The sequence below is a fragment of the Mytilus californianus genome, unplaced genomic scaffold (assembly GCF_021869535.1).
Source record: "Mytilus californianus isolate M0D057914Y unplaced genomic scaffold, xbMytCali1.0.p SCAF_46, whole genome shotgun sequence".
Classification (NCBI taxonomy): Eukaryota; Metazoa; Mollusca; class Bivalvia; order Mytilida; family Mytilidae; genus Mytilus; species Mytilus californianus.
Window position 1 is genome coordinate 356647 of NW_026262697.1, and position 26098 is coordinate 382744.

The 26098-nt window shown below is 31.7% G+C and overlaps 1 protein-coding gene and 2 long non-coding RNA genes across 4 annotated transcripts in view; 2 read left to right on the forward strand and 1 right to left on the reverse strand.

The window, feature by feature from the left end:
* The window catches only part of LOC127699983 (diacylglycerol lipase-beta-like), a 45785-nt gene extending 27586 nt beyond the window's left edge, over positions 1 to 18199 (forward strand). The window contains exons 8-13 of the mRNA XM_052203355.1: positions 2090 to 2245; positions 4027 to 4154; positions 4569 to 4710; positions 7658 to 7777; positions 14551 to 14657; positions 17983 to 18199. Of these exons, the coding sequence (XP_052059315.1) occupies positions 2090 to 2245; positions 4027 to 4154; positions 4569 to 4710; positions 7658 to 7777; positions 14551 to 14657; positions 17983 to 18175 (846 nt within the window). The 3' untranslated portion in view covers positions 18176 to 18199. The remainder of the gene's footprint in view (positions 1 to 2089; positions 2246 to 4026; positions 4155 to 4568; positions 4711 to 7657; positions 7778 to 14550; positions 14658 to 17982) is intronic.
* A 2529-nt stretch (positions 18200 to 20728) lies between these two features.
* On the reverse strand, positions 20729 to 21941 carry LOC127699984 (uncharacterized). 2 transcript variants are annotated; one of them, XR_007981334.1, is made up of 3 exons: positions 21763 to 21941; positions 21085 to 21423; positions 20729 to 20858 (listed from the first exon to the last, which is right to left on the reverse strand). It is a non-coding gene; the product is annotated as an uncharacterized LOC127699984 (long non-coding RNA). The 2 variants fall into 2 exon arrangements; XR_007981335.1 differs by having other exon boundaries at positions 20739 to 20858; positions 20972 to 21423.
* LOC127699985 (uncharacterized) lies at positions 21195 to 26098 on the forward strand. Its single transcript, XR_007981336.1, has 2 exons — positions 21195 to 21269; positions 21948 to 26098. It is a non-coding gene; the product is annotated as an uncharacterized LOC127699985 (long non-coding RNA).

The window sequence follows — 26098 nt, forward strand, 5'->3', positions numbered from 1 at the left end:
GCAAGTTCAAGACATATAATGATATATGGTCCTTACCAGTATTTCCATGAAAAATCTGCTTACCTCCATCAAAAAAAGTTTCAAATTTTATTAAATAAATCTTAAAAACTTTAAGAGGTTTAAAAAAGAGAGGCGAAAGATATATATATATACCAAAGGTACATTCAAACTTATAAGTCTAAAATAAACTGACAACGCCATAACAAATAAAGAAAAAGACAAACAGACAAACAGACAAACAACAGAACATAAAAAATTTAAGACTGAGCAAATGAATAAAGCCAAGATCACTTCAAGAGCCAAAAAAAAAAATAAGTAAAATAATGTTGAATTTATTTAGCTAAAAGAAAACGCTGTCAGCTACATCAAATACAAAGGAATATTCTATTATGTTTCGGATTTTATACATTTTAATGCAATGGTACAAGAAGAAAGACGAAATTTGAAATGAAGCATTTTTTTATATATATTTTTTAGTAGTTGATTAAATTTGATTAAGTAGATGATTGAAATAATAAATTAATTTTACAAGAAATAAGTGGAACCTCTACTTTGACTGCAAAATGGTGAAAAAGAGCATGTATATCTTGAAATCAACTTTTCTCTTATTTCTTGCTTGTAGTACATATAATCAACACCACTGTCTGGAAATTTGATTTTTGGTTCAAAACTGTATATGAAAATTCCATTCAAATGTTTCACAAACATTCCTTGTTTTCTGTGTACACAATGATGATATATATAGATTCTATTTTGGAACCAACTTTATATTCATATTGGCAGAAATCATATCTTTTATTTCAATTACTCATTTCTTACTTATGAGATTATGATCATGCATTGTTGATTCAGCTTTGCTGGATCTATGTGATCACTCCGGATTTGGAGATGGTGCAAAATTCAAAGTTGAAGACATGTCATGAAAATAATTAGGTGTTTCTATGACTTGCAGAAACTTTATACACCATTTTATTCATCAACAGCCAACTTTTAATATGTTATTTGTCCTTAAATTAAGAAAAGGTTTGGCGATCAACTTCTTTATTTTAGATATACACTTACATATAGTTCCTTTGTAATCAAAATTTATATCAAATTGCCATTTATAAATTAATGTGGAAAATGTGATTCATCAAATTTAAGCAGTTGATAAGAATAATGAAAGTGTTTTATCAGTATCTTATGTTGCTGTAAGCCATTGAATAAAATTTGGTTCAAGATGTGTATTGATATCAGAGTTGATTCCCACACTATTTTGAAATGCTATTATTCCCATTTTGCATTAGGCAAATAAGATTATTGATACAATACCAGTATGATGGACAGCTGCCACGATTTTCAAAAAATTCATATATACTCTAAAGGTGTAAGTATTAATTGGATTAAATTCCACTCAAATGCAGTCTTAATTGACCACAGTTATATTAATATATCATGAAAGTTGATAATCATACTGGTATCGAGGTAAATAATTTGTGTATTCAATTTATTACACCTCTAACTGAATACACAAAATCTTGACCTCAATAGTTGTAAAATCAGTGTCATAATCATCTGACATTAGTTAATAATTAAGGTCTATTTAAGTTACAATTATCAGAAATTTGGTTGAAGCAATAAACACAATTGCATAACTCTTACCTAAGCATTTTCTGCAAAATATTTATTTGTATATTCCCCATTATATTGCTACTTAACAGTAAATGGAATTATCTCAGCATTAGGTATTTGTACATCATGTACATGTATATTTGAATACAGGAAATGTATTTTTTCCTTAATGAAGAATGAACACCAATTTAGATAAAAGTTATTTATTTTTGTTGTTGTTGAGAAAGTGCATATGCAACATCCATGATGCTTTGATTTTATTCTAGTAGGTCAACTATTAAATTTCTTCTCTTCATTCCTAATTTTATGCTGATCTTGTGACATTTAATTTTCCATAGTTTCCTATCTAACCTGATGGGAACTTCGTTTACCTTTTATCCTGAAACTTCAAAATTGAACCTAGCTTTGGAGAAATGAATAAAGAAGGTCCTTTATTAAACAGGATGCCATAACAGATGATGTAAACTATATTTTACAGGATGCTATTACAGATATGAGTGCAGACAGTGAATGTTTAGAGTGTGAGGGTCTTATAGGCTGTGTTGCTCACAAAGGCATTCTTCAAGCTGCTCAGTATGTAAAAAAGACATTGGAGGAGAAACATATCTTAGAGGATGCATTTGATAGGGCACAGGTAAGTAAAGATTAGGGCTGCTGTGTTTGACCTTGAACATGCCAATGAAGGTGTGGGTTGGTCACTCTTTACTTCAGGTGTAGACTGCTACATTTGACAGGTCACTCATTAATTTAGGTGTAGACTGCTACATTTGACAGGTCACTCATTACTTCAGGTGTGGACTGCTACATTTGACAGGTCACTCTTTACTTCAGGTGTAGACTGCTACATTTGACAGGTCACTCATTACTTCAGGTGTGGACTGCTACATTTGACAGGTCACTCTTTACTTCAGGTGTGGACTGCTACATTTGACAGGTCACTCATTAATTTAGGTGTAGACTGCTACATTTGAAAGGTTACAGTTAAATAAAGGTGTTGGCTGCTATGTTTGACCATGTACATGTTAATGAAGGTATGGGCTGCTACATTTGACCATGTACATTTTAATGAAGGTGTGGGCTGCTCCATTTGACAGGTCAAAGGTTAGTAAAGGTTAAAAATGCTACATTTGACAGGTCACAGATTAGTAATGATGTGAACTGCAACATTTGACTGGGCACAGGTAAGTAAAGGTATGGACTTCTACATTTGACAGGTCAAAGGTTAGCTAAGGTGTGGACTACTATATTCGACAGGTCAAAGGTTAATTAAGGTATGGACTACTACATTTGACAGGTCAAATGTTATTTAATGTGTGGTCTGCTACATTTGACAAGGCACAGGTAAGTTAAGGTGTGGACTGCTACATTTGATAGGTCAAAGGTTAGTTAAGGTGTAAACTGCTACATTTAACTAGGCACAAGTAAGTTAGGTATAGATTGCTACATTTGACAGGGCACATGTTAGTTTAATTGGAGACTGCTACATTTGACAGGTCAAATGTTAGTTAAGGTGTGGACTGCTACATTTGACAAGTCAAAGGTTAGTTAAGGTGTGGACTGCTACATTTAACTAGGCACAATTAAGTTAGTTATAGATTGCTTCATTTGACAGGGCACAGGTAGGTAAAGGTGTGGACTGCTACATTTGATGGGTCAGGTTAGTACAGATGAGGAATGCTACATTTGACAGGTCACATGTTAGAAAAGGTGTGGACTGCTACATTTGACAGGTCACAGATATATTAGAAATAAAGATCAACAAAAATATCTTCATGTCTAATAGATAAGACTTTAGATTGATTTTATAATGAAGTAATTAGGCTACTTTCGTTTGTTATTGCACTTGAATTTGGCGTGTCTACCTTATGTCAATTTTAAACTGTTGAAAATCAGTCCTTTTTCAATGCATATATATCTTTAAAAAAAATATTTTTAAATCAAACTCTTGAAATGGTATTGCTATGTTAAGAAAACTTTATGCAACAAAATGTTCCAATAATTTAGCTGATTTCTGTAACTTTTATAAGATTTTTGAGTAACCAACTATTTTTATTGAATTTTCTTATTTAACATAGCGTAGTTAAGGAGAGATATTTGAAAAGAGTAGAACACTTTTAAAACTCTGTTCTACTCTGCTATGATTTAGCCTATTTATACTCATACATTGACTTTACTCATTTTAAATCTAGGGTCTAGATTATACATAGCATTAATTAAAAATTAGCCCAAATGTTATAATGTAGTTATATAGCTGCACTCAATATAAACTATTAAAAGGAGATGCTTGGTACATCAGTGAGACAGCAACCTAAAGTCACGAATAACCAAAATATATTAAGAAAAAAAGACATTTTAACATCAGGATCAGGGTTCTTCATTCTTTTGCAAATAATTTCTTAATTTCCATTGTTAAAGGGCAGTAAGTTGGTGATCACAGGACACAGTTTAGGAGCAGGTACAGCGGCATTACTCGCAGTTTTACTCAAACAATCATATCCTGATTTAATCTGTTTTGCTTATGCTCCTCCAGGTGGCCTCATGAGGTAAGAAGGTGTAGTATAACTTACAGATTTAATTAAACCATTTTATCAAGAACTTTTGTACTCATTGTAAAAAAGAGGATATTCAAACTCGAAAAACAAATTGACAATGGCATGGCTAATTAAAAAAAAACTGTGAAAAGACAACAGTTTATAAAACACAACACTGAAAGAATAAAGACTGAGCAACAGGAACCCCATCAAAAACTCTGGTGATCTATGTTGTTCCTAAAGGGTAAGTAGATCCTGCTCCACATGTGGCACTTGTTGTACTCATTAGGTAAGACAAATGTACTAAATGTCAAGGCAGGTTTAGAGAAAAAAGTTCATATATATATTGACCTTTAAGAATCTTTACAAACCCTTTGGATGACTTTTAAGTTTGTGATTTGTATTCTAAATTTATCTATTTTTCAGTTTTGAAGCTAGCCAGGCGAGCCAAGACTACATATGTTCTGTTGTGCTAGGGAAAGATATGATAACCAGACTCAGTATATGGTCAATGTATGATCTGAAGGAAAAAACATTAACAGCCATCAGAAATTCACATTCTCCTAAGGTAAGTACATATTCCCCAGTGATAATCAATAAAATGAAATGTATGGTATATATCAAAGAGAAAGAAAAACAGCAACCCAACAACACAAACAACTAAAACACATCTATAGGGTAACATACAGTCTTCAACAATTAAAAGGTGTTTTTTATGTCAAATTCTTAATTGTCCTGAGTGAAAAAAAAGTTATGAATAAATTGAACTGAAACTATCTGCAATAAACACCATAGTAAAAATGTTCAAGGATTAGAACATTAGAACTTATTCTCTTATGATAAGAACATGTTTTTGCTGTGCATGTACTGAGTTTGTGTCATGGATGGATATCCCATATCCTTTCTGTTAAATTATATTCTCTTATAATTAGAAAAAAATCTGGGCCTGTGACTTTGGATGTGAAGTTTGATTTTTTATCAGTGATGAGTATTAGAGAATTCTTTTTTTTGTTTTCAACTTAGAACTTTAACATCTGGTGCCTGGGAGGTATTATGTGATTGTTTTATCAGTGACAAGTATTAGAGAATTCTTTTTTTGTTTTCAGTTTAGAACTTTAGCCTCTGGTGTCTAGGAGGTATTGTGTGGTTATTTTATCAGTGACAAGTATTAGAGAATTCTACTTTTTTGTTTTCACCTTAGAACTTTAGCATCTGGTGCCTGCGAGGTATTGTGTGGTTGTTTTATCAGTGACAAGTATTAGAGAATTCTATTTTTTGTTTTCCGTTATGAACTTTAGCATCTGGTGCCTGGGAGGTATTATTTGGGTTTTTAATTCGGCAAGCTTGATCTATGTGATCACTCCGGATTTGGAGATGGTGCAAAATTCAAAGTTGAAGACATGTCATGAAAATAATTAGGTGTTTCTATGACTTGCAGAAACTTTATACACAATTTAATCATCAATTGCCAACTTTTAATATGTTATTTGTCCTTAAATTAAGAAAAGGTTGGGCGAACAACTTCTTTATTTTATATATACACTTGCATATAGTTCCTTTGTAAATCAAAATTTATATTAAATTGCCATTTATTAATTAATGTGGAATGTATCAAATTTAAGAAGTTAATAAGAATAATGGAAGTGTTGTTTTATCAGTATCTTATGTTCCTATAAGCCATTGAATAAAATTTGGTTCAAGATGTGTTTAGATATCAAGAGTTGATTCCCACACTTTTTTAAACAGTGGCAGTTCAAGAACTTTTTTTAAAGGGTCCCACTGACTGACCTAAGGGGTCCCGCTCCAGTCATGCTTCAGTGATTCCCTATATAATCAACCAAATTTTTCACACAAAAGGGGGGGCCTGGGCCCCCCCAGTGCCCCCCCCCCCCCCCTGGATCCGCCTATGTTGAAATGCTATTATTCCCATTCTTGCATTAGGCAAATTAGATTATTGATACAATACCAGTATGATTGACAGCTGCCATGATTTTCAAACAATTACACTCAAAGTTGTAAGTATTAATTAGATTTAACTCCACTCAAATGCAGTCTTACCCGTCCACGTCTACTTTGTGTTTTCGTTAGATGTATTTCTATATGTATCCATCTGATAAGTTAAGCCTTTTTCAACTGATTTTTATAGTTTGTTCATATGTTGCACTGTTATACCACTGTCCCAGGTTAGGGGAGGGTTGGCGCTTTCAAACTAGTTTAACCCCGCCACATTCTGTATGTGCCTGTCCCTGTCCTAAGTCAGGAACCTGTAATTCAGTGGTTGTCGTTTGTTGCTGTGTTACATATTTGTTTTTCGTTCATTATTTTGTACATAAATGAGGCCGTTAGCTTTCTAGATTGAATTGTTTTACATTTGTCATTTCGGGGCCTTTTATATATAGCTGACTATACGGTATGGGCTTTGCTCATTGTTGAAGGCTGAACGATGACCTATAGTTGTTAATTTCTGTGTCATTTGGTCTATTGTGGAGAGTTGTCTCATTGGCAATCATACCACATCTTCTTTTTATATTAATTGACCACAGCTATTTTAATATATTATGACAGTTGATAATCATACTGGTATTGAGGTCAAGAATTTGTGTATTCAATTTATTACACCTCTAACTGAATACACAAAATCTTGACCTCAATGGTTGTAAAATTAGTGTCATAATCATCTGACATAAGTTAATAATTAAGGTCTATTTAAGTTACAATTATCAGTTATTTGGTTGAAGCAATAAACACAATTGCATAACTCTTACATGAGCATTTTCTGCAAAATATTTATTTGTATATTCCCCATTATATTGCTACTTAACAGTAAATGGAATTATCTCAGCATTAGGTATTTGTACATCATGTGTATATGTTTATTTGAATACAGGAAATGTATTTTTTCCTTAATGAAGAATGAACACCAATTTAGATAAAAGTTATTTATTTTTTTTGTTGTTGTTGAGAAAGTGCATTTTTAATGGAAATTATTAAGGCAATTATTATTAACGGCATATAAAAAATATGCTACACATTTGAAGATTTCCCTCAACATTCTTGTCAAAATCATTGAATTTAAAATGTTTCTAAAAAAAAGATGTTAAAAAATCTGACAGTGTCTTCAATTGAAAGACCAAAATAATTTGCATCAATATTGCAAGATTCTCCATCTTTTGGCAATAGAATAGAAATTTTACAGTGAGATTATGGAAATGAAGATAGCAAAGTATGGTCAGAAAAAATGTCGGACTAGCTACAAAATTGGCTGGATCACAACATCCATGATGCTTTGATTTTTATGAGTGACAAGAATAAGAGAATTCTATTTTTTGTTTTCAGTTCAGAACTTTAGCATCTGGTGCCTGGGCGGTATTTTGTGTTCGTGCTATAAGTGACGAGTGTTAGAGAATTCTAATTTTTGTTTTCAGTTCAGAACTTTAGCATCTGGTGCCTGGGAGGTATTATGTGTTTGTGCTATAAGTGACGACTGTTAGAGAGTTCTATTTTTTTGTTTTCAGTTCCGAACTTTAGCATCTGGTGCCTGGGAGGTATTATGTGGCTGTTTTATTAGTGATAGTACAGCAACAGAGCGACTTCTTGGTCGAGGTGTCACTAATATAGGCAACAATGATATAGAGGTATTGTATTAGCTTTTATTTTTATTATCAATTGTCCAATATATATATATCTTTATTTCTCAACAAATCAAATTACATTCATATAGAGATACACAATATAAATTTCATTATTTAAGCTAAAGCAAAATATGCATTTTGATCAAGATTTTTAGCTCCAAACAAAAGATGTGAGTGTTTTATAAAGAAAATTGAAAAAATAAAGACGACATCCCTTATATAAAATTTGATAGACTATCCAGGTAACATAAATGATAGGTTAAACATTTAATCAAGCAATTAAAAGAATTTCAGTGGGTGATGAGGCCAGGTTTTACAACAGGAATATCATAATTTGCTCCAAACTTTTACTAAATTTAATCACAAATATTTGTATATTGCTTTACCATTGGGGTATAATAGCAAAACAAAGGATATGGAGTATCCATCCATGACACAAAATCAGTAGATGCACAGTAAAAAAAACACAAAAAGCAAAGGAACAGTGCTTTTATTGCTGAACTTCATCTCAAAGATACAGTGAGGCCTTCAACAAGGAGCAAAAAAAACCTCTCACTTCACAGCAAGTTGCCCACTTCTCCGTTAATCTAATTTCAAACCCTAAACTAAGGTAAAAGATAGCTACAGTTGTATTATAATATATTTCTATGAATATCAAGTGTACAATACTACTTAAGTTTGAGATTCTATGAAACAGAAAAGAAGAAACCAAAAATATGAAATAATATATGACCAGAACATTTTCACCAACTGCAATCTGATATACCTGATCTGAAATACACACAATTATTGGTGGCAGTGTTTCCATTGAAATGATTCTGATGATGCATAAACTATTGAATTTGCAATTTATTGTTTTATAAATCCTTAGAGGAGAAATAAACATATGAACTAGGCTTTCGTTTTATTTCAATTCAAATAATTGTCTTAGAGGCATTAACAGATATTTTAGTTAAATGAATGGTTATGCCACATAGCAAATAATCTTTGGTCACATAGAAATTCTTATAAGTTATTTTTGTGATTCTATTTTTACAGACAGCTGTAAGTGAAACTTGTTTTTTTACCTTTAATGTTGCACATGTCTATAATTCAGTGGTTTTCAACTCTATTTTTCTTATAATGAGAATTCATAACAGTTTGATGGCATTTTTGCAAGACTTTCTACTTTCTTTAAAAGATATATTATTAATATTTGAATGCAGCATCTTTATGCTCTGTAGAACTGTTTTAAAAAACAACTATTTAAACCAATGTGTTTAGTGACTTTTAGTCATGTGATAAATTAAGTTCCTCATAAGGCACGCAGTAACCACAATGTTTACTCCTGTAGCAGTCTGCACCGTTAGCCACTAGTCCGATGCCCCAGACTAGTAAAATTTTATCCAGACTAGTAAGTATTGACAAAACTTTGTTTAGACACATAAGAAAAATGTCTGAATATTGGTCTTCGGACTAGTAGTTGGAAAAGATTTTGGTGCAGACTGCTATGGTACACAGGGTTAACTCCTATGGCAAATAAATGCACAGTAATCACTATGTAACAGATTAATTGCAAGACAATTGTTATGTCTACCCTACAATAATAGTGGGCATTATGTTTTCTGGTCTGTGCATTTGTCCTTTATTATGTCCGTCCAATATTCTGTTCGTTTGTCAGTCTTGTGTATTGTCAAAGTTTATAAAAGAAGTTTACCAGAAAGTTTGGTCAAATCAACTTGTAACTTAGAACACATATAAACATTGAGGAAATGTTGTATGATTGCCTATGAGACAACAGTAAGCAATTATAGGTCGCCATACAGCCTTCACTATGAGAAAAACCCATATTGTATAGTTGGCTATAAATGGCCCCGATGTGAAAATGCTCATTATGATATGTACTTTTAAAGTTATATGCCAGATTACAGTTTTGACCTCAATGTCCCCATTTACTGATCATAGAAATGTCAATGTATCAAACCAGTACATTCACAGGTTAAGTTATTAGGTTAAGGTAGACCAAACCAGTACATTCACAGGTTAAGTTATCAGGTAGTTTACCACTAAGTTGTGGTCACATCATCTCAAAAGTTAATACAAATGTTTATAAGGATGGGAACTTTTTTGATTATATGCCAAATTACGTTTTGAATATGATTTGACAGTTCACAAAAAGATAAAATCATAAAAATACCGAACTCCGAGGAAAATTCAAAACGGAAAGTCCCTAATCAAAAGATTGGAATATGATAGTGTGAGCTAAGCATCGGACACATGATATTTTTATGCCCCCACCGTAGCGGTGGGAGCATTAAGTTTTACCCTTGTCCGTCTGTATGTACGTCCCAAAATTGGTTTCCGTTCTCTAACTTGAGTTTGCCTCAACCAAATGTTATGAAACTTATACCCAATGCTTATTACCACAAAATACAGATCAAGTTTGAATTTTGGTGGCGTCACTTTAACAGTTCTAGAGTTATGCCCCTTTATAAATGGAAAAATTGCAAAATTTTTAGTTTCCCTTCTCTAACAAGTTTGCCTCAACCAAATGTTATGAAACTTATACACAATGCTTATTACCACAAAACACAGATCAAGTTTGAATTTTGGTGGCTTCACTTTAACAGTTCTAGAGTTATGCCCCTTTATAAATGGAAAAATTGCAAAATTTATAGTTTCCGTTCTCTAACTTAAGTTTGCCTCAACCAAATGTTATGAAACTTATACACAATGCTTATTACCACAAACACAGATCAAGTTTAAATTTTAGTGGCGTCACTTTAACCGTTCTAGAGTTATGCCCCTTTATAAATGGAAAAATTGCAAAATTTTTATTTTCTTTTTAATATCAAGTAATTTTTAAATTTGGAGTTATCTTCCTTTGTCCATGTTTATAGCTGAATCAACTACAATCAATGCTTTATACAATGCAATGTTTAATTTTGACTTCCACTGATAAAACACAGATCAAGTTGAATTTGGGTAGTGTCACTTTAACCATTATTGAGTTATGCCCCTTTATAAATCAAAAGATTGCAAAATGTTTAGTTTCCATTCTGTAACTTAAGTTTGCCCCAACCAAACATTATGAAACCTATACACAATATTCATTACCACAAAACTAAGATCAAGTACAAATTTTTGTTTCCGTTTTCTAACTTTAGTTTGCCTCTACCAAATGTTATGCAAGTTATACACAATGCTTATTACTACATAATACAGATTAAGTATGAAATTTGATGGCGACACTTTTACCATTCTTGAGTTATGTCCCTTTATAAACATAAAAATTGCTGAATTTTTCGTTTCCGTTCTCTAACTTTAGTTTGTCTCAACCAAATGTTATAAAATTTATACACAACTGTTCTAGAGTTACATGTATGCATGTTTACAAATAGAAAAATTGCTGAATTTTTAGTTTCTGTTCTCCACTTAAGTTAGCCTGAACCAAATGTAATGAGACTTACACACAATGCTTATTACCACAAAACTCGGATCAAGTTCAAATTTGGGTAGCGTCACTTTTACCGTTCTTCAGTTATGTCCCTTTATAACTATATGATATGCAAGCGGGGGCATTATCTGTGTCCACATGTGGACACTATCCACATTTTTGTTATTTGTGAGTCCACTTAACATACTTAAAACTTAACTTAAATTTAGATTTCAGTAAATCTGTCCTTGATTAGTTTTTAAGAATTCTCAATGACCGCTTCCTTTACATATCCCGTCCTATCAACAATTCTGAATAGCTTCTCAAAGTATGGCTAGATTGCAGATTTCTTCATGTTCAAATTGCTTTTCCCATGTTCCCATATCATACTTCTATAATACACTCAGTCATAATGAAACTTAAAACAATGTAAAATATGAACAAATTGATTTTTTCCAAATGAAAAAAAAGTGATGTTATTCATCCTCTATGGTTTCTAATGGCACCTAACCTTTACATTGAGGTCCATATATCTACTATGTATACTGTATATTCTGGTACCCTTTTGAAGAGGAAACCTTTACATTTAGGTCCATATATCTACTCTGTATACTGTATATTCTGGTACCCTTTTGAAGGGGAAACCTTTACATTTAGGTCCATATATCTACTCTGTATACTGTATATTCTGGTACCCTTTTGAAGGGGAAACCTTTACATTTAGGTCCATATATCTACTATGTATACTGTATATTCTGGTACCCTTTTGAAGGGGAAACCTTTACATTGAGGTCCATATATCTACTCTGTATACTGTATATTCTAGTTCCCTTTTGGAGGGGAAACCTTTACATTTAGGTCCATATATCTACTCTGTATACTGTATATTCTGGTACCCTTTTGAAGGGGAAACCTTTACATTGAGGTCCATATATCTACTCTGTATACTGTATATTCTAGTTCCCTTTTGGAGGGGAAACCTTTACATTTAGGTCCATATATCTACTCTGTATACTGTATATTCTGGTACCCTTTTGAAGGGGAAACCTTTACATTGAGGTCCATATATCTACTCTGTATACTGTATATTCTGGTACCCTTTTGAAGGGGAAACCTTTACATTTAGGTCCATATGTCTACTCTGTATACTGTATAGTCTAGTTCCCTTTTGAAGGGGAAACCTTTACATTTAGGTCCATATATCTACTCTGTATACTGTATATTCTGGTACCCTTTTGAAGGGGAAACCTTTACATTTAGGTCCATATATCTACTCTGTATACTGTATATTCTAGTACCCTTTTGAAGGGGAAACCTTTACATTGAGGTCCATATATCTACTCTGTATACTGTATATTCTGGTACCCTTTTGAAGGGGAAACCTTTACATTGAGGTCCATATATCTACTCTGTATACTGTATATTCTGGTACCCTTTTGAAGGGGAAACCTTTACATTGAGGTCCATATATCTACTCTGTATACTGTATATTCTGGTACCCTTTTGAAGGGGAAACCTTTACATTGAGGTCCATATATCTACTCTGTATACTGTATATTCTAGTTCCCTTTTGGAGGGGAAACCTTTACATTGAGGTCCATATATCTACTCTGTATACTGTATATTCTAGTTCCCTTTTGAAGGGGAAACCTTTACATTGAGGTCCATATATCTACTCTGTATACTGTATATTCTGGTACCCTTTTGAAGGGGAAACCTTTACATTGAGGTCCATATATCTACTATGTATACTGTATATTCTGGTACCCTTTTGAAGGGGAAACCTTTACATTGAGGTCCATATATCTACTCTGTATACTGTATATTCTGGTACCCTTTTGAAGGGGAAACCTTTACATTGAGGTCCATATATCTACTCTGTATACTGTATATTCTGGTACCCTTTTGAAGGGGAAACCTTTACATTGAGGTCCATATATCTACTCTGTATACTGTATATGCTGGTACCCTTTTGAAGGGGAAACCTTTACATTGAGGTCCATATATCTACTCTGTATACTGTATATTCTAGTACCCTTTTGAAGGGGAAACCTTTACATTGAGGTCCATATATCTACTCTGTATACTGTATATTCTAGTACCCTTTTGAAGGGGAAACCTTTACATTTAGGTCCATATATCTACTCTGTATACTGTATATGCTGGTACCCTTTTGAAGGGGAAACCTTTACATTGAGGTCCATATATCTACTCTGTATACTGTATATGCTGGTACCCTTTTGAAGGGGAAACCTTTACATTGAGGTCCATATATCTACTATGTATACTGTATATGCTGGTACCCTTTTGAAGGGGAAACCTTTACATTGAGGTCCATATATCTACTCTTTATACTGTATATGCTGGTACCCTTTTAGAAGAGGAAAAATATTGTAATGCAGTATGTCAAGTAATGTCACTTATGAATGATGTCAGTTTCAAGGTTAAGGGTCAAAGTCATTGACAACAATGTGGCACAATCTTAGTCGTGTTTCAGGGATATTTCAATTTGTTAAGTTTTGATACATTGTACGAGTATTGCATTATAATAGGAATAACAGTATTTGAAGAGTTACCAGCATCAATTTTAGATTTGACTGTGACACACCAGCATCAATTTTAGATTTGACTGTGACACACCAGCATCAATTTGAGATTTGACCGTGACACACCAGCATCAATTTGAGATTTGACTGTGACACACCAGCATCAATTTTAGATTTGACTGACACAAATAATCAAATGTAACTTGATATAATTGTAGTCAGCCTTTAAATAGTTTTGTTGGGATTAGTTGCATGTTAAACAGAAATGAGGACAATGAAGATAAATCTTCATTCATGTAACTTCATAACTAAAGACTGAGTTAACATACATTATTTAAGCCTCATGCAATTTGAACCAATCTCAATCCATGATATCAATAAATACTTAAAATTCAGAAATTGTGTATATATATATATATATATATATATATCAGTGCACATTAAAAATGAATACTTTCTGTATTGGATCTCCCCCATAAAACGTCCTAGAGGGTAACAGATATGAACTGTGTTGGATAGAAATCAACCTTATGTAAGTGCATGTATACATGTACATGTATAAGACTTTGATTGATTTTGGAACATTCAAATGTGAAGTGAAAGTTGAATTTTGGGCTGTTTTGTATGGTTTTTATATCAACTCAATTTTCAAACAGTTACAGACTTTGTATAGAGATTTTTTTCAATCTGAAATTGGTTAACAGATGTATTGATATTCATTTGCTTAAGGTCGATTTCTATCCCACGCAGTTTGCATGTTAATTTATTATTTTGTTTTTACTGATCATATGAAATGTTTTCTGTGATATCTTTAGGAAGCATTGCAGAATGTCAGTATGGCCAGAGAAAAATTAAAAATTACCCACCCACCGATGTATCCACCAGGGCAGATATTACATGTATTAGAAGTAGAAGGAGGGAGGTAATTATTTATATAAAGTTTAAGATTACCCACCCTCCAATGTATCCACCAGGACAGATATTTCATGTATTAGAAGTAGATGGAGGGAGGTAATTATTTATAAAGTTTAAGATTACCCACCCACCAATGTATCCACCAGGGCAGATATTACATGTATTAGAAGTAGAAGGAGGGAGGTAATTATTTATATAAAGTTTAAGATTACCCACCCTCCAATGTATCCACCAGGACAGATATTTCATGTATTAGAAGTAGATGGAGGGAGGTAATTATTTATAAAGTTTAAGATGACCCACCCATCAATGTATCCACCAGGACAGATATTTCATGTATTAGAAGTAGATGGAGGGAGGTAATTATTTATATAGTTATTGCGAACCCAACGAAAGTTTTCCACAGTGCCATCTCTATCTTGACCAGGTATTTAAACTTTTGCAAGTTCACCTGTCCTATTGAATAAATACACTAGCTATTGTTCTCTGTGTAGTTTATTCTCTGGGACCTTTTATTGCGAACCCAATGAAAGTTTTCCACAGTGCCATCTCTATCTTGACCAGGTATTTAAACTTTTGCAAGTTCACCTGTCCTATTGAAAGAATACAATAGCTATTTTTCTCTGTGTAGTTTATTCACTGGGACCTTTAAATTTCTTCTAAGAGAAATCTATCACTCATTGATTAATTTACCTGAACAAAAAATTTAACTCTCAATGATAAAAATACATGTACCAATACTAAATAAGGACACACAAAACTATATGTGATGTTGATTTATTCAATATCTAATAATTTAGTAGGCTTCTAGAATGTATTAGGGTAAGTTGTCTGCATTGGCTATTTGCAATATTAGCCATAATAAACTGATTTACTTTATTTGCATTATTTACCAATTTTTACTAAATTGTCTACAGCTTTTCATAATTTTGTTCCAATGTTTTGACATTAAATTTTGCTATGTTCCTATGGAAATTTGTGACTTTCAAATTATTTTTTTTGTGTTGGACCAAAAAAACTATGAAAGTGACAATGCTAATATTTACTCTTATTATCCATTTAGACTGTACTTCAATGTACATTTATTCTAATCATGCTTAAAGGTTTGTGAAAAAAAGTCAAAATAAATAATCCTCTCAGACATAGATTTATAGAAATAAAAGGGATAAGTTAACATGAATAACTATCTGTGAAAATAAGTTGGTTTACAGTATTTTATTAAATGTATTCTATAACTAGACAAAAAAAAATCAAATTTCAATAGGAACATTGATAAAACTTTTGTTTGAAATCAACTTTTTATGATTGAATCAATGTTTATATTAAACTGAATGAAAATATATTATTAATATTGAATAAATACATCATCACACGCAGTTAATGAGTATAAAAAAGTATTTTTGTCTATATATAAGAATTTTTTTTTACTCAGGTAAATTAATCAATGAGTGATAGATTTCTCTTAGAAGAAATTTAAAGGTCCCAGTGAATAAACTACACAGAGAAAAATAGCTATTGTATTCATTCAATAGGACAGGTGAACTTGCAAAAGTTTAAATACCTGGTCAAGATAGAGATGGCACTGTGGAAAACTTTCATTGGGTTCGCAATAATTTCTTCTAAGAGAAATCTATCATTCATTGATTAAATTACCTGAGTAAAAAAAAATTCTTATATATAGACAAAAATACTGTTTTTATACTCATTAACTGCGTGTGATGATGTAGTTATTCGATATTAATAATATATTTTTATTCAGTTTAATATAAACATTGATTCAATCATAAAAAGTTGATTTCTGTTTATATTAAACTGAATGAAAATATATTAATAATATTGAATAAATACATCAGCACACGCAATTAATGAGTATAAAAACAGTATTTTTGTCTATATATAAGAATTTTTTTTTACTCAGGTAATTTAATCAATGAATGATAGATTTCTCTTAGAAGAAATTTAAAGGTCCCAGAGAATAACCTACACAGAGAACAATAGCTATTGTATTTATTCAATAGGACAGGTGAACTTGCAAAAGTTTAAATACCTGGTCAAGATAGAGATGGCACTGTGGAAAACTTTCATTGGGTTCGCAATAACTCATTTTACTTGCCCATCATTGTACCCACAAGCTCAGATAGTGTGAATAAAAGTGGTGGAACAATCCAAAACTTTGTGAAAACTGTTCAATATATTAATGTTGAGATCTTTAAATTTGATAGCATTGACAACTGCTAGAAATGTTTTTAATATGAATAAAATTTTTAGGATATATGTCATTGAGACAGCAAACCAACAGAAAAAAATAACCAAAAGTCATGATCATCTAGACAGCAACATATCGTCTTCAACAATAAACATGTTTCTATACAATATTCCAAGCTCTAAATCGTTCAAACACTATAAAGTTATCAATGAATTGAACAGAAAATAAAAATCTGCCATTATCGCCCAATTTTCCAAATAACAAACAAATGTTATGATATGACATACAACAACTACAGAGAAGGTTCCTAACTTGAGACATGTTTATGAAAATATGGTAAGGTAAAACTAGCTTTTAAGATCTAAACCCTACCATGTTTAATCTCAGTGAGTAGATTAACTAAACATACATAAAAAAAACATACCATAAAAATCAGTACAGGATATTTGTTGGCTGATATATTTGTTTGAAAAATGAATACAGCTAAGTGTTGTGTTTCTATTGGCATTCTGTACATATTAAGTTGTAATATAAAAATAAGGAGATGTGGTATGATTGCCAATGAGACAACTATCCACCAGAGATCAAATGACATAGAAGTAAGCAACTATAGGTAACTGTATGGGCTTCAACAATGAGCAAAACCCATACCACATAACAAGCTATAAAAAGCCCAAAAATGCAAAAGGAAAAACAAGAAAACTCAAGGTCTGAATTATGTACAAAACAAATATGATATACAGCAACAAACAACAACCACTGAATAACAGGCTCCTGACTTGGGACCGGCACATACAGAATGTGGTAGGGTTAAACATGTTGCTGGCACCCAACCCTCCCCTAACCTTTGACAGTAGTATAACAGCGCAGCATAAGAACAAACTATAAAGAAACAGTTGAAAGGGCTTAATTCATTTAATTCATCAAATCGATACAAATCACAAATCACAAAAACAGACAAGTACAGATCTGAGAGTACTCTCAGTTACTGAATGCTGGTTCAAAGCCAATAACAGCTTATCAAAAAATAATGTATCTTAAGACTAAAATATCAATCAGTACACATCCAACATCCAATGGATTTATGTTTAAGACATCATTATGTCTGTTTTGTAATTATTTACAGAGCCTGTTGTGGAACTTCAAGTTTTTATGCAGAATGGTCGAGAGCAGAAGACTTTGTAAAGGAGATAATCCTGTCTCCAGACATGGTAACAGATCATATCCCTGATAAACTAATGACAGCCTTAGAACATCTAAGCGACAAAGACTTCACACCAAAACGACGGAAGAGTCAAGAAGAAGTAACTGCACTGTAACAAGGATAATATAGCCTATAGAATTATTTATACAATGATGACAAATGCTGATTGGTTTATATTTAAATATATGTATAAAATTCAAACAAAACCTTAAATTTCTCTTAACAAAACTTTATATTATCTACTGAAAATTCAGAAATTATTGTGAGGTTTTTATTAATGCAAAAAATGCGACTGGGTGATGATCGCAATAATAACTTGTTTACTGGTATTTGATACATATATAGAAATAAAATTGAGAATGGAATGCAGGTTTTTCCGAAATCGCTATAATTAATCTCGCATATTGTCACTCCTTAAAAAATCGCAATAATAAATGCATGCAATAATATCTGAATTTAAAGTATACAAAAACATCATCTAAATATGACTTATAAAAACAAATTTTAAATTTGGAAGAGTAAACTGCCATTGCAAAAGAAAAAAAACGCATTTTATTGGAATTTCAAACTTTGTCCTTATGGTTGAAGGAAAATATCTTACTGGTGCATCATGGGAAGGCAAGTTTTTTAATCAGTTGCCAAAATGCCAAAATTGTAAGGTTTTTGAGAATATCCAAATCAATTTAAAAGAATAGGAAGTTAATAGTGTTGATTGGTCTAATGATTTCATTATATAAAGAAATTATGGTATATCACATATCACGTAGTATATATTATATTTCGGCAATCTTAAATATATAATATTTTCATCACATAGACAATGGCAATGCTTTTTGAAAAATACTCATGATTTTGCAATATTAAGCTGTTGGGTAGTAGGTTATAGTTCTTCATGTTATATTCAAAAGTATTATTCAAAAAAGGGTATACTATTCACAATACATCTGTTATATGCTTAGAAGCCATTGTTAATCATTAATCAGTGCATACCAGTGTAATTGTAGTTTTTGCCATAAATTTTGCTGTCTCCAAGCATCCATTGGATGTGAAAGTGAAGGATTTGGGCATTCAACAGTTGAATGTGTATATTTAACAGTCAAAATTGTATTAAGAGACCACTCAAGGGATTCATATTGACTTAAGACAACATTTTACAAGTATTGAGAAATGAAGACAAAATGGATTTATCCTGGCCTTGTCCTATAAAACCTGAGGACAATCTAGTCTTTATTTTCTTAAAGCATGAAGAAAAGACAATACCTTTTACTTTTTTTTGGTTTTATACCATATCCAACAAGGAGAGCAAAAAATGATACTTTAAACTTTCCAGCATGTAGTTACACCATAAGTTTTATTTAAACATACTGCTTCAATGGGGTTGATCCATTACTACACAAATGAAAAATGCACCCTGTCTATGGTTAAATATTTTCTTTGTGTAGTAACCTAATCACATTTTGTAAGGACCTTTTTAGAACAACACTTTAGGGATTGTTGCAGTAATCTAATCAGATCAACAAATTTCTGTGTGCCAACGGCATCAAGATAAATGTATTACAGAGAGAAATACACCATAATTGTCATAATGATACAGAAAGAAAAAAATTAAATAGAAAATGAAAATATAAATAAAAAATAAAATTATAAATAGAAGGTCAATATGAATAGAAAAATAATCAGAATTTACAGTTCTTAAAGTCAATTAGGAGCCCAGGTATATATGTATTACACATTTTATTAAAAATTGCAAAAAGTAGTGCATAGTGTATGAATCTATTAGTTCTACTTTTGATTATAATGGGAAATAACTCAATTGAAAATATTGCCTAACAATGTTTAATTTTAAGTTCACAATGTAAAATGAAAGCAATCTTTAACTCCTTAAGGCTCACAAGTGCTTTGATTGGTTGCCCTGGAACTACCTTTGACAGCACTTGTGATGACCTTTGATAGCACTTGTGACAACCTTTGACAGCACCTATTTTATGTTTAATTCTATTTGATAACAGAACATTAAAAATGTTCCTTTAACTATTTCATGTTTAGATAAGCTGTGATGTTGTTTCTATGTTTGTATGATTTATCAATAGTTTTTGATTGTGATAGAATGTCACCTGCATATCTCTACCTGGCACTTCACTTAGATCTCATTATTTACCTTTCCATGTGATTTTGTGTGTGTAATATTTTTATTTATAATGTTAACCTGTGAAATATTTATCTGTATAAGATTCTTAAAATATTGTTTGCTATGTATAAGTTTTACCTGCAAGACAATTTACAGATGTACCTGTATAATGTATATATTTATAAGGCTTATTTGTACGGTACATGTATTATGTTATCCTGTCAAAAGTATATCTGTGTAAGGCTTGCCTGTTTATATATATTTACCTTTAAAATGTTTATTAATATAATTGGTTTTATTTGGTGCTATGATTATATTTTATATTTTTGTTATTGAATATGTTAGTCTTGTGTATAATTGGTTTATATAACTTCTTTGGGACTTTTTATGATCTGTTTACTTCCCACAAACTTGTAAGTTTATATAAAAACAAGAAATAATCAATCTTAATATGATACATCCTCTTTACCATTGCTTTTCATTGTTGTTTACACAAAGGGAAGTAACTTATGTCAGCATATAAATTTATAGTAAAATAATCAATTTTAATGTAATACCTCCTGTTTACCATTGCTCTTCTTTGTCGTGAACCAGTTGTACTTGACACAAAGGGAAGTAACTTATGTCAGGTTATAAATTTATAGTAAAATAATCAATTTTAATGTAATACCTCCTGTTTACCATTGCTCTTCTTTGTCGTGAACCAGTTGTACTTGACACAAAGGGAAGTAACTTATGTCAGGTTATAAATTTATAGTAAAATAATCAATTTGAATGTAATACCTCCTGTTTACCATTGCTCTTCTTTGTCGTGAACCAGTTCTACTTGACACAAAGGGAAGTAACTTATGTCAGCTTATCAATTTATATTGAAATAATCAATTTTAATGTAATACCTCCTGTTTACCATTGCTCTTCTTTGTCGTGAACCAGTTCTACTTGACACAAAGGGAAGTAACTTATGTCAGCTTATCAATTTATATTGAAATAATCAATGTTAATGTAATACCTCCTGTTTACCATTGCTCTTCTTTGTCGTGAACCAGTTGTACTTGACACAAAGGGAAGTAACTTATGTCAGGTTATAAATTTATAGTAAAATAATCAATTTGAATGTAATACCTCCTGTTTACCATTGCTCTTCTTTGTCGTGAACCAGTTCTACTTGACACAAAGGGAAGTAACTTATGTCAGCTTATGAATTTATAGTGAAATAATCAATTTGAATGTAATACCTCCTGTTTACCATTGCTCTTCTTTGTCGTGAACCAGTTCTACTTGACACAAAGGGAAGTAAATTATGTCAGCTTATCAATTTATATTGAAATAATCAATGTTAATCTAATACCTCCTGTTTACCATTGCTCTTCTTTGTCGTGAACCAGTTCTACTTGACACAAAGGGAAGTAACTTATGTCAGCTTATCAATTTATATTGAAATAATCAATGTTAATCTAATACCTCCTGTTTACCATTGCTCTTCTTTGTCGTGAACCAGTTCTACTTGACACAAAGGGAAGTAACTTATGTCAGTTTATAAATTTATAGTGAAATAATCAATGTTAATGTAATACCTCCTGTTTACCATTGCTCTTCTTTGTCGTGAACCAGTTCTACTTGACACAAAGGGAAGTAACTTATGTCAGCTTATGAATTTATAGTGAAATAATCAATTTTAATGTAATACCTCCTGTTTACCATTGCTCTTCTTTGTCGTGAACCAGTTCTACTTGACACAAAGGGAAGTAAATTATGTCAGCTTATCAATTTATATTGAAATAATCAATGTTAATCTAATACCTCCTGTTTACCATTGCTCTTCTTTGTCGTGAACCAGTTCTACTTGACACAAAGGGAAGTAACTTATGTCAGCTTATCAATTTATATTGAAATAATCAATGTTAATCTAATACCTCCTGTTTACCATTGCTCTTCTTTGTCGTGAACCAGTTCTACTTGACACAAAGGGAAGTAACTTATGTCAGGTTATAAATTTATAGTGAAATAATCAATGTTAATCTAATACCTCCTGTTTACCATTGCTCTTCTTTGTCGTGAACCAGTTCTACTTGACACAAAGGGAAGTAACTTATGTCAGGTTATATTCAGGCCTTGACACAAGGTAGGGGCTGTATGCTATTCAGTTGTAATTCCATAAACTTTAGATTATGCAAACAACAATAACTAAATATTTCTCAGGAGACATATGTGAGGATAGTTCATTTAGATGTAAATACTCTTTCTGATGTAATTTTAACAATTGTGGATATATTCTATTTTAACTGCATTGTTTATGTGACAAAAAATGTCTCAAAATTATTATTCTAGGCATTCATTTTGTTAATCTTCAACAGTAAAACCTCTTAGTGAGGGACATATATTATGTGGATTTTCTTTTTATATGTAATTTTTGGACTTATAACTTCTTATTATTTAGTTTTATAATTATTATTTTTTTAAATTCTTCAATAAAATAAAACTTTGAGAGGCTGAATAGGCTCTCCTAAGTTACAGAGTTGCCATTTTCAACCTTGTGCTACTAAATGAATAGTATTGTAATTTTTCAACCTAATGTTTAATCACCAGGTTCCTTTGCCTTTGAGCACATTATTCCCAACACTTTATCTGTGAATGGAACAAAACTTGACAGATAACTTAGTTGTACATCCTTTCCCATTAAATTTTCTTAGATCAGATTGGTTTCTATGGTAACCTATGCCACAACAGTTTTTGCCATTTCTGTCTATTAGGAATGCAGATTTCCTTAAGTTAACATCCAAACTGAACAACAACATTTTTAGAAGAAAGAATGGAAACAGGGAATGTGTCAAAGAAACAACAACCCGACCAAAGAGCAGAAAACAACCCAAGGCCACCAAGGTGTCTTCAACGCAGTGAGAATATCTCGCACCTGGAGGCGGACTTCAGCTGGCTTCTTAACAATTATGTATACTAGTTCAGCGAAATGGACGACACACTAAACTCTGAAACATATAAATGAACCAAAATTTAAAAAAAAAATAAGACTAACAAAGGTTCCTGACTTTGGACAGGTGAAAAAAGGTGGAGGGGTTAAAGATTTTTTTAAGGTTCACTGAGCAAGCAGTTGGGAGACACATATTTAGAAGTTTACAAAGAAAATCGTAAAACATATATTCATGTGGACATTAGGAGATTGGTTGTAGAGGGGATTTTCTATTAGGAGATTGGTCTTTTTAAGTTTTCTATTTATTTTCTTTCAAATTTGAGAGGTTTCAAGAAATTTCTAGAGGATAAACTATTTTAGAGGCTCCAGTGAGTTTTTAGAGGATAAATAACTTACTAAAAAAATATCATTAATTTTTAAGTAAACAATGCTTTGTTTTTATAATATGCTGTTACCTTGCCATCTTTTATTACACCAACTATATTTTTCCTTCTGTGAAAACAGATATTGAGTGTGAATTATGGGGATTTTATAATGCAGCTATTTATATAGTGTTATGCTGCTAAACAAGTCTTATATAAAATTTACAGAATAACAATTACAATGGTATTTAGATTATGTTGTATATGGATACACTAAAGTTATTTGACAAGTACTTCCTGTCCTAGACATATCAAAACAATGTAAACACTAAGTAAAAACAAGTATTTCCTGTCCTAGACATATCAAAACAATATAAACACTAAGTAAAAACAAGTATTTCCTGTTATCACCTCAGTTTTAGCCATATTCAAAAGTTCTTCAGAATCAGTCTTGATATAGGTCCAAGCAAAAACAATAGATGATCAGTCACTACGAGATATTCTTTACAAAATTACAGAACAAAAAAGTTTATTGATTTAATACTTTTGTGGCTGTTGTATTTGAATTGCCTCCACAATAGTAATAAAGGGCCTTTTGACAGACTGTATTTATTTACATAGTAAAGGATCTATTAAAACTTCCTGAACTCTGAAGTAGGTACCTGAAGCAGCAAAAATATTTAAAATTCATCTTAAACTCAATTAGCCTTAAGATGAACAATAAATAAAGGAAAAATATGATACATCATAAAATGAAGCTTTTTATTGATTGAGCAATAAAGATTACCTGAAATATTCATTATTTTTTCAAGCAATTTTTGTATAGAATCTGTCAGATAACTGTTTTATATAACTGTTTTATAGTTTCTATGTATTGGAAGCTAATATGAATTTACTGTGATAAGTTTAGTTTTCAAGTGATTAAAAACAGGAAAACATATCTAGGTAGTATGCTGACCTCTAAATTTCTTTTGCTTTATATGTTGTTGGGTTTCTACCCCTCATCTTCTTTCATTCGTGCTTAGATAGGACCAAAATATTTCAATTCTTCTACTTTTACCACACCATATTGTTTTGAGTTAAGCAGGTTAATGTATGGAGGTGACACAGTTATGTTTTATGATAATATGATGTTACAGATAGTCCACAACTAGTTGTTATTGTTATGTTATAACTTTATATTTGTTAAGTTATGTGCCATATGCTTTGTATTTAAATACTAGTATTTTGTAGATTTTTGCGGGAGCACATAACTGCCATATGAACCAACTCACAAAAGCGGTTGAAATAATATATGTTATACCCTCCTATATTGATGGCACTTTACAGAGTTATAGAACACTACCCAGTAATTTTATCCTGTTCTTACATGTTATAGGAGAGGTAATCCACTTATTTAAATATTGCAACATTTTGGCAGTAGTATCTTTAAGCACAAATCCTCCTGAATTACATGAAATATTAGTATTACAAGGCAGGGCATCCTTTTGTTACTTAAATCAAAGTTCTTGTTAAATGTATTTTTTGTTTATAATAAAGTTTTGTCATGTCAAAACATATTTGATGTAAAATGTGATGATTTGTGACGAGAGATAGGTATTACAATTTGGCAGCGGCAACCTTGTAAACTATTTGTTTAAGTTTTATATTTCAGAAGGTAGAAGACCTGGATGCTTCATACCATGTATGCAGATACCTTATGTTACGATGTTTCCGTCTGTTACATGTCCATTATCCTTGATCTCATTTTCATGGTACAGTGACTGCTTGAAAAAAATTACATTTTTTTTGTTATGTAAAATACTAATAATAGGATACCTATATTTGGTATATGGGTTCCTTGCAACATCTACATGTCGGTCCAGTAGGGTTCACCTGACCTCGACCTTAATACATAGATCAGTGATCAAGGTTAATGTTACATGGTCAAGTCCTTATCTCAGATACTGTAAGCCATAGGTCAACTATATTTGGTGTATGGATTGATTGAAAGTTTGTACATGTCCATCTGGCAGGTTTCATCTGACCTCGACCTCAATTTCATGGTTCATTGGACAATGAGTAGTGTTTGTGGTTTGGTCTATTTCTCAGATAATATAAGCAATAGGTCAACTATATTTGGTGTATGGATTGATTGAAAGGTGTACATGTCCATCTGGCAGGCTTCATCTGACCTCAACCTCATTTTAATGGTTCATAGGACAATTTTTTATTTTTGTGGTTTCGTCTATTTCGCAGATATTATAAGCAATAGGTCAATTATATGTATATGAGTGTATGGAACAATTGTGAGGTGTAAATGTCTGTCTCAGAGGGTTCATATGACCTTGACCTCATTTTGCTGGTTCATTGGTCAAGTTTATGTGATACTTGTAGTAAATAAAATTGAGAATGGAAATGGGGAATGTGTCAAAGAGACAACAACCCGACCATAGAACAGACAACCTTCATATAACAGACTTTCAACATAAATTCAATGATAAGTAAAACAGGCGAGACATATCAGCGTGTACACTCTTGTTTTTTTATATCCTTCGTCTAATTCCAGAATGTTCTGTCAAATAAATCAAAGCTTTACAGCTATATTGTGATATTTCTTTGTAATTAAAAGTTTTAAACTAA